The sequence below is a fragment of the Erythranthe guttata genome, chromosome 1 (genome assembly GCF_056151865.1).
Source record: "Erythranthe guttata isolate IM_541 chromosome 1, IM_541, whole genome shotgun sequence".
Lineage (NCBI taxonomy): Eukaryota > Viridiplantae > Streptophyta > Magnoliopsida > Lamiales > Phrymaceae > Erythranthe > Erythranthe guttata.
This window is the reverse complement of record NC_142533.1, coordinates 4,090,514-4,100,177: the sequence shown is the minus strand read 5'-3', so window position 1 is coordinate 4,100,177 and position 9,664 is coordinate 4,090,514. Positions and strand designations below refer to the sequence as shown.

General features: G+C 30.0%; 1 protein-coding gene across 1 annotated transcript; it reads left to right on the top strand.

Annotated features, from left to right (window-relative positions):
* The first annotated feature begins 6,540 nt into the window (after positions 1–6,540).
* LOC105973675 (brassinosteroid-responsive RING protein 1) lies at positions 6,541–7,623 on the top strand. The gene has a single exon (XM_012998707.2). The coding sequence runs from the start codon at positions 6,985–6,987 to the stop codon at positions 7,495–7,497; it is 513 nt and encodes a 170-aa protein (XP_012854161.2). The 5' UTR covers positions 6,541–6,984; the 3' UTR covers positions 7,498–7,623.
* Positions 7,624–9,664: the final 2,041 nt, after the last annotated feature.

Sequence of the window (9,664 nt, the reverse complement as noted above, 5' to 3'; positions counted from 1 at the left end):
ATATATATAAAAGATTGATTAATATGTGGTCACAATTGTCAAGCATATTTTTTGCAATTTAATTTATTTTTCATTCAACAAAACATAACAATAAAATATGAAAGTTTCTCTCCTCGTTCTCTCATTTTAAACATGATTTGACTGTCGGGATATTAAATATTTTATTAAAATACAAACAGACATCATTTTACTTTCAAAATATACTTAAATTGTCTTTCTTTTCTTCTAAATCTCAAAATAAAATAAAAATATGGCTGCAAAACGCGACGAAAAAAGAACCGAAATATTTTCCTTTTACTTAATAAATGTTGAATGGTAAAAGAAAATAAAGATTGTGTAATAATAGTAATTATTATATTACTCATGACCAAAGATTTTTCCAAATCTAGCATGGAAAACATCATTTGCGTTTGCCCTTTAAATCTAGATATAGATTATGTCTTTTGATTTGCACTACCCCACTATTTCAAAATAAAACCATTATTAGTTGATACATGGTATAAAACTTTTACTACAAGATTTTTAATTATATATTAATATTAATGTGTACTTAATGATTTAACTAAGGTTTCTCTATGGTCAAAATCACATAATTTGGCATAATTCTGAGAACAAAACGTGATTAAACAGTACTAATGGCGTGAGTAATTAGCAAATAATTAATTAGTGATAGTGGGGGGCAATTTAGGTATTGTAGTAAAGTGGTGGTGGGACAAAAACAAATTTGTACAGTACAAATGCACAGTTAATAACATGCTTTTGCATAGCTGTAAGTTAAGTGTTGTAACTGTGAATTCCAGTTCAATTTCATCAGTGTGAACAGCCTTTTTTCATTAACTTCACCTTATACTTTTGTCTTAATCTATAACCTTATTACACTCTCTCTCTCTCTCTCTCTCTCACACACACACACACACACACACAAACACACACAATTTAGTGAAAGTCGAAAATCAGAAATTTTGGAAAAATATTGATGTTTATTTGGAAAAAAGAATGGAAGTTTCAAAATTAAAATCTAAAAATTCCAATTACAAAAGAAAAATAGAAAGAAAATCAGAAATAAAAACTTTCAATTGGACGAAAAAGATTGTTCCAAAATCGTAAAATTTCCGATATGAATCGTCACAGAATTCGAAAATTCTATTCCAATTTTCATCTATAAATTAGCTTGATGAATAATGCACTTTTTTTTTTAAATAAAGTGTATAATTAACTAAAAGGATATATTATTTGCCGTGAAATATATGCAAGGTGTTCCTTTATTAAAAAATAAAAAAAAATAAAAAAAATAAGCTGATTATATTAACTGTAACTAATTAGCAGCCAAATCATGTTGATTAATTTGAGCAGACAATTTTCTGACAAGTAGAGTTGGATTGGAATTGGATCATATGATACAGATTTAACAGCTTTTGACATTACAATTTACAAATCAAACTCATGGCAGGCAAATTCTGATTAACTCATTATATAATATTAATTTGGAATAATTCGAGTACAAATATTTGTTTTTTATTTTATAAAATGATTAAAAATACTTCTTGAGAAATGGAAAAGTGGGATTCTTTTCCATCGAAATATTTAGTTCACTAATATTATAATTAACGAAGGGATTAGGGCTGTAATTAGCTGGATTTCTGTTAATGGTCACGTTCCAGTCACATTTGTTTATATTTTTTACATAGTCAATTTAAACTAGTGCTAAATACACTTTCCATCCATAAAATATAACGTTTACATCCATTCAAAAATCATTTATAACACTTACACGCTTGAACACTATTTAATTGTTACCTGTGTAACACAGAAACTTTAACTTCTCAACATTTTCGCGTTTTGAAAATGTTTCGTGCGAAAATTCGAAGACACGTGTCGGACACCATATGGGTCATTTTGCAAATTTTAAAAAGTTAGAAATATGTTTGAATAGTAAATTTTTAAATATTTTTGTTATTTCTCAAACTATTTACACGATTTAATGATCAATTGCAATTAATAAATGATAGTAAAATTTATTTCCAATATGTTTGTATAAAAATGTAAAAAAGAATTCATATATATAAAAAAAAACTTATATGTTTATATAAAATATTAACAAATACACCCTATACTTTTAATATTTATATGTTTCCCTTAAGTTTCCGTATCCTCATTTTTGAAAAATGCAATTTTCCCATTTCGCAGTTTTCGTGTCTAGGTTACAATAGATTGCTACCTATTGTTTGATATCATACGTAGGAAAAAGTCGGTAATATATATAACTGAAATGCTAAATCCCACACTATTTTTACCAAATCATGCACATAATTAAAATTATTTCTCTCTCCAAAACTTCTCTTCTCCTTTCCCACCCCTATTCGTTTTTCTAATTTTTTCACAAAATCACAGACTAAAAACATCCCTAGCATTCCAAGTTCGAATTTGACAAAAATCTTTTAATGTTCAAACTAAAATAAAGTTGGAATTTGAGGAAAATATTCGAATTGATGTGAATTTGAATAATTAAAAATACTTAATGAAATTGAATAAATATTAAAAAAACGGAAATAATTTTTTTATGATTATTCATGTAAAAAATTAATGAATTTTGAGTGACTTGGATAAAAATCATTTTAGAGAGAAGTTAGAGAGTATTTGAGTAGAGAGATTTTTTTTTGTTTTAATTTATGTGTGGGATTTAGTAAATTTTAGTGTGAGATTTAGCATGCTCCTATATATAAATAATTGATATGAAAAATTGCTAAATTATATTTTATTTATTGATTTTTCAAATATCGTAATTAACATAACATATTTCGACAAATCTTAGCCCAAAAAAATGTTGTCGGCTGGTGGAACATCTATGTATTATTTGATTAAATTATTGATTTTCTTGAATCTTACTAATTTCTCCCAAAGACTAGGGTCCTTGATAAAACTCAAGTCTTCTTATTTCAAACATAGTTTGTCTTTATACTTTTAAATACAAAGAAAAACTTTAAATTAAAATGATAATAGAGAAAGAAGGATGATTAATAAATAATATATCAATTTGTGGGATTAAATAATAATAATAAGGGCAAATTACGGCCATCCCTGAGGTATGGCCAAATTACGAAACAACTCCTCTTGTTTGGTAACTACAGCCACCCCCTCCTTTTAAATATTTTTACATAAAAATTTATGTAATTCGGTTATTTACCGAACGCAAATTGTATATTCAGTTCGGTAAACGGTATGAAATGCTTGCATACTGAAATTTCGGTTCGGTTTTACCAATTTAATATCCCTAAATTTACCTCTAAAGGGTTTTTTGTAAGATAATATATAGTTAAGGGATGCGACTGTAATTATCCAAATAAAAGAGAGTTTTCGTAATTTAACCATGACTCAGGGGTTGGCCGTAGTTTTCCTAATAATAATGTATATTATAGACATTAATTAATTAAGCACATTCTAGACTATCAAATATAAATATTTAATATTTTTGTTTTTATTGATTAAAAAATGTACAAAATATAATAAAAAAAATTAAACAAATGGTCGTGTCATTATTAAGAACTGAGAAGCCCACATGTGGTATATATATACGTACAATATATATATATATATATATATATATATATATATATATATAGTCGAGTCACAAATTGAAAACAAAGACAAAGGAAGAAACGAGAGAAGGGAGCAAGATCGAGTAGAGGTCACCTGAGTAATCAGAGGTGGCTCCGCTCCACACTGTCGGCTGTGGGGCCGATCACGGCGGAGCACGGCCGTGGGCCCTCCACGGCGAGGTCTAATTAATAAAATAATATTTCAGATTTGATGGGAATTTAATTTAATTGGACGAAAATTTCAATTTATTGATCAGATAAGAGGGTGGGCCAATTGTGTCGTCTCTTGTCATTTTTCTCCTTTTATTTTCTTTCTTTTATCACTATTATCATTATTTAGCTTAGATCTCTTCAATATATACATCAATCATTATTTTGCACTAACTAATAAGCATATAAGACTTATTTAATTATTTATGCTTCATTTTCAATTACTTTCAATTTTTCAAACCCTACATATATATATATATATATATATATATATATATATATATATATATATATATATATATATATATATATATATATATATATATATATATATATATATATATATATATATATATATATATATTTTGTCGGAGCAACACATACTATATGCAGTTAAATCTCTATACATTAATACAGTCGGAACTAATAAGATTCTATTAATTTATCGAAATATCGAACTATTATTTTAGTAAGTTTTTACAGAGTTCGGACCAGAATAAATTATTATTGAAGTGCTATTTAACATATCGAGATTTAACTATATATATATATATATATATATATATATATATATATATATATATATATATATATATATATATATATATATATAATATATAGAGAGAGGTAACACATGTATGTAGTCTCTATCTTATGGAATTGAAGTTAATGTGATGAAGGGTGGTGGGGTAGAATGTCTTTGGCGTATCAAGACATAGAGTTAAGATTAGGGTTAAGGTGGGGGTGGTGGTGGTGGGGTACGGTTGGGGTGGGGGTGGTGGGGGTGGTGGTGGAGGGAGGAGCACCGCCAACTTAGGCTGAGAAACTGCCACGAATTGCTATCATCACCCCTCCCATGCTCCTTGGCTGGTTGGCCGGGGTTCATCAGTCACACCTTCGCCGACAAAATCCATTTCCGATTTTATTCAATTTTATTTTATTTTATTATTATTGCAAATATATAATAACTTATAAGTTGTGATTGTTTTGTGAAAATGAGAAAATATTATTCCATATCATGTTCCTTGTTTCATCGAGTTCACAGTTTACACGCATGCATTTTCGGAGCTTGTCTATGAGATGCTACACCTGGTGTAAAATATTAGATGATTTTGAATCATCGATCTGTATAAATAATGACTTACTATGTACATGTACACATATGTATGCTTGCCCGAACCTTAAAATTCCAGGTTCGCCCCTGGTAATTTGCAATTACTTAGCTACTTGATGGCGATATACCGATCGAGATTCAATCGAAAGCGAAATTGCAACCATCGTTTTAACTCAAACCCGCAAGTAAAATCATATGATTGTTCAAACTAAGACATACCCTTTGGCAATAATTTGTTTTTCTCTATTATTTTTCTCAGTGTAAAATTTTCAAAATTCAAATCAAATCAGTACCTTATTTTTCAACCATACATCTCTAATTTGATTTACAAGTTTCTTTCTTTCTTTTTTTCCACTAAATTTTTGTTTTATTAATTGCATCATTACTTCAACGATTAATTTCATTTTATGACAATAAAGTTTATACAATCTTTTGCTGAGCAGTTTTGTATCGTCATATTTGTATGAATACTGTAATATATTTTCTTATTATAATTGTTATTGCATGTATAGTAATTTGGAGTACTGCCTAGTTATAATAATACAAGTGCAATAAAAACATAACTAATTTCTAAATTAAATTTCAAGAAATCAAAATTGGGCAAGAATATATTATAGTGAGTTTATTGGCATGATTGGAAACAACAAATAAAGAGTCCCACATTGATGCCCACAATGACTTTTCACTTTAGGTCCCTCTAAACTTCATCATTCATACTTCACAATCATTTCCCATCTTTTTCTTTCTTCCATTATTTCTTTCAACGATCTCACTTAATTTATAATTAATACAATCAAATTATTATAAAAAATAAAAAATAGTCGAAATGGGATTCTTCTTCTTCTTCTCTTTTATTTTTCCAAACAACTACGAGCGGGATATAATTATTAATAACTATTAAATGCTAATTTATTTAAAGGTGGAATAGACGGTGATGTAAGAGAGTGCGGTGTTATTTGACCTGAGTTCGAAATACTCCTTCCGTTTCTAAATAATTAATTGTCACTTTTCACTTTTCGCAAAGATTAAGAAACACAATAAATATATCTTGATTTTAGAAAAATCATATAAAAATTACTAAAACAACCTTCAATATTTAATGATTTATAAGAGAAAATTAATGCATAGAGTTTCATTAATAAGGTTAAAACAGGAAAAATGCATTTAATGCAGTATTAGAAATCTAAAGTGACAGACATATAATATAAAACAAAAATATTTTTAAAACGAGACAGTTATTGCGGAACATAGGGAGTACTTTGCATAATCTTCTACGTTTAATTCATCGCGCATGATCTCGTAATCTAATCCATCAATGTACTTTAGTGGTTGTATTTCTCTTATCAATAAAAAAATAAATAAAATAGAATAAAATATAATAAAGTCAATTTGAACTTACACGAGAATAGACCATATGAAAATGCCTACCCCACCCCCCCAAATTTGTGTTTTGTTCCATCAACACCATGCCAATTGCTAATAGTGAGAAATTGAATTAAAAAAAAAAATTGAATGAAATTGAAACAACCAAATTCTATTTCACATGTACTACTATAAAATAAATATTAAAAAAAAATCAATAAATATTTAATAAATAAACAAAATTGAAAAGTGTAATGCATCATTAAATTATTAAAAAAAAATTAAATAATAATTAATAAACAATAATTGGTATTGGCCCTCTAACTCTACTTCCCTAGTAGCTACAATATCTAAAGAAAAATTCGGTGCACAAAACAAAGATTAAACAATTAATTAAGCAATTAATTAATCATGTACACGTGTTAATTAATCACACGTCCAGAACGGTACGAACAATTTCCCTGGACCACAAGCGAACGTGACAGCTGATACGCCATCGTCGCAATTACCTCTTAAAACCAGGGGTAATTCAGTCATTTCATCCTCACACGCACACAATCTTCTTCCTATATAACTAACCCCACTCCCCATTCGTTTCTCTCAATTCTCTCCCTCACAACTCCGCTCTGCGCACACAGTACACGCACTAATACTACCACGAAATACCTTAATTCTAAACGAAGAAGAAATTCGGCAAAAAAAATGGGGTTTCCGGTGGGATACACAGACTTATTCCTCCCCAAATTGCTTGTATACCTGTTGACATTTCTAGGATTCGTACGGAAATTCGTGTGCGGTGTTTTCTCCGTTCTAGGGCTGGGTGATTTTCTGGAGCAGGAAACGGCGTCGTACGCATCCAGAGATGAATCCGGATTCGAGCAGCCGAGGTCGGTGTCGGCGGCGCTGATCCGGGAGCTGCTGCCGGTGGTGAAGTTCTCCGATTTGGCGGAGGAAGATAACCCCCCGGAGAACTGCGCCGTTTGTCTGTACGAATTCGACGGCGAGGATGAGATCCGGCGGCTGGCGAATTGCAGGCACATATTCCACCGGAGCTGCCTGGACCGTTGGATGGACCACGATCAGAAAACGTGCCCGCTCTGCCGGACGCAGATTATACCGGAGGATATGCAGGAGGCTTTCAACGAGCGCCTCTGGTTGGCTTCCGGAATATCCGATTTCTACGGCGAATATTCGCCGATTACTACTGGTTTGTAGTCTTTCTTTTTTTTTGTAGATTCAGGTTTTTTTGGGTAATTTGGTAATTTGAGATGTAAATATTACAAGAAAAGGAAATTGTAGAATTTTACTGCAAGTTTGAAAGAATGAAGATAGAATTTTGTATATCAGTTTCCTTTTTATTTTCACATTGTTGGTAAGGTTAAACCTCTACGAATTAATCCAATCGAGACTAATAAAATTCGATTGATTTAGTGAAATATTATATTATCAAACTAATAATTTAATATGTTTTTATCCAGCCAGGACAGAAGAAATTATTAATGAAGTCAGAACATTGATTTATCGAGTTTATGTAAATGTGTTATATATAGAAGCTAAATAGCAAGAAGAAAAATAAAAAGAAAAATACTAGAGATTGTAATGAAAATAAATATATATTTTTTCTCTTAATTTAACATAGTTGTTTCTGTTTGCCCTTTATATTTTCCATTTTAAGAAAAATAAAGGAAAACACATGATGTCGACAAGGATTTAACTTAAGGTTAAAATTCGAGTTATTTATTACTTAGATGCCTTTGACGCGTATAAAGATGCTACGTTGGGTGAATTTTAATTATCGATGTGCTTAAATAATTATCCACTAAACACAAATACACGTATTTGTAAGATCGTAATGATTAATAATTGTCTGATATGTTTCATCGGGTGTAGCATCAAATAAACCGCCTTTTTGAGTTGTGAGATTTAAGCAAAGTGAATATCCGAAGCAACTACGAGAAGACCAACCAATTACTTTTCCTAAAAATTGTAAAATTAATTTATATTAATTGGGCCACACTTATTTATCATACTATAGATTGTTCGTGTATTTTTAAATTTTGATATGAAGTTTGCAGTTATTTTAGAATATAAGATATATTGGATTATAATTAAAAATAATTAAAAAAAAAAGGAAAAAAATTAGGAGAAAAGGCATGAGAGTTTGGGCCAATATTTTAAACCCTTGAGTGCAGCAGTTAATCCAGCTGTCAAAAATATTGAAGGCCCCCTTCTCTACTCTGCTGCATAAATTTACTACTCAATGATGGCATATAATGTGACTTGTACTTTTCTCTACTACATTTCAAAAAAAAAAAATTATATATATATATATATATATATATATATATATATATATATATATATATATATATATATATATATATATATATATTCAGGAAGGTAAACACACTAAAAAAGCATGGCTAAGAGAAGTTTCTTCAGTTCACATGAACGCAAGAACCATAGTTTATATTCAACATTATTACATTTTAAATTACTTGGAGTCCACTTGCATATACAAAATCAATCCCAGACAAACAAATGTAATATATGTTATATATATATATATATATTATTGAATATTAAAAATTAAAATTAACTTTGTCTATCTTGGAATCTTCTTTCAGCTTTCCTTGGCGTTGCGCTCATATTTTAATTAATGATGGAACAATTAGAGAAGTCCAACTTAAGCTGCAATTTAATGTTTCTTAATCCCCAACTTTCTTTATCGATTAAAAGCGTGTACGCAAAAATGATTGAAAACGACATGATGTAGCCTAAATGGCTCATTCACGAATTGAAAAAGTGGAATGGACCTGATGAGAAAGACTCACATAAGAAGAAGTTCACGCGTTCTAAGAGACTTGCAAAAAGGAGTGCTTTTTGAGGGATTTTCCGACATCAGCACTTTGACGATCTAGTCAGTCCAAAACGCTCATTAAGTGTATTTAAAAAAATATAATAAAAACATGTTTACTAGAAATACTCAGTAGAGTTGTCGCTCCCTTGTGCTCCAAGACTGTATTTATACATGTCGTAGAGATGGGCTGGTGGGTTCCTAGTTATGTGGTCAGATCACACGTTTCTCTATTGAAGGCTAGTTATCTTGCTCCCTACGATATAGATCAGTTTAATGAAGAGAGTCCGTTGGTGTGGTCTCTCTTGGACCTCTCCCGCAGGTCTATGTCATATTGCAGGTTATTCTCCTTTACTTCTGACATTAGGCCGAATACAGTCCTTTATTTTAGGGCGATTGAGCCCGTATTACAATGATATTTTAATTATTTTTACAAAGTAACTCGCAATCACGTACGTCCATCCGATACAACCACTTTCTCGTTTAACAACCCACAAATCAAATGAGTTGTGTAAACCGCACTGG

What these genes read in the sequence shown, in the direction of transcription:
- LOC105973675 (XM_012998707.2), top strand. Translation starts at nt 6,985, where the DNA reads ATGGGGTTTCCGGTGGGATACACAGACTTATTCCTCCCCAAATTGCTT.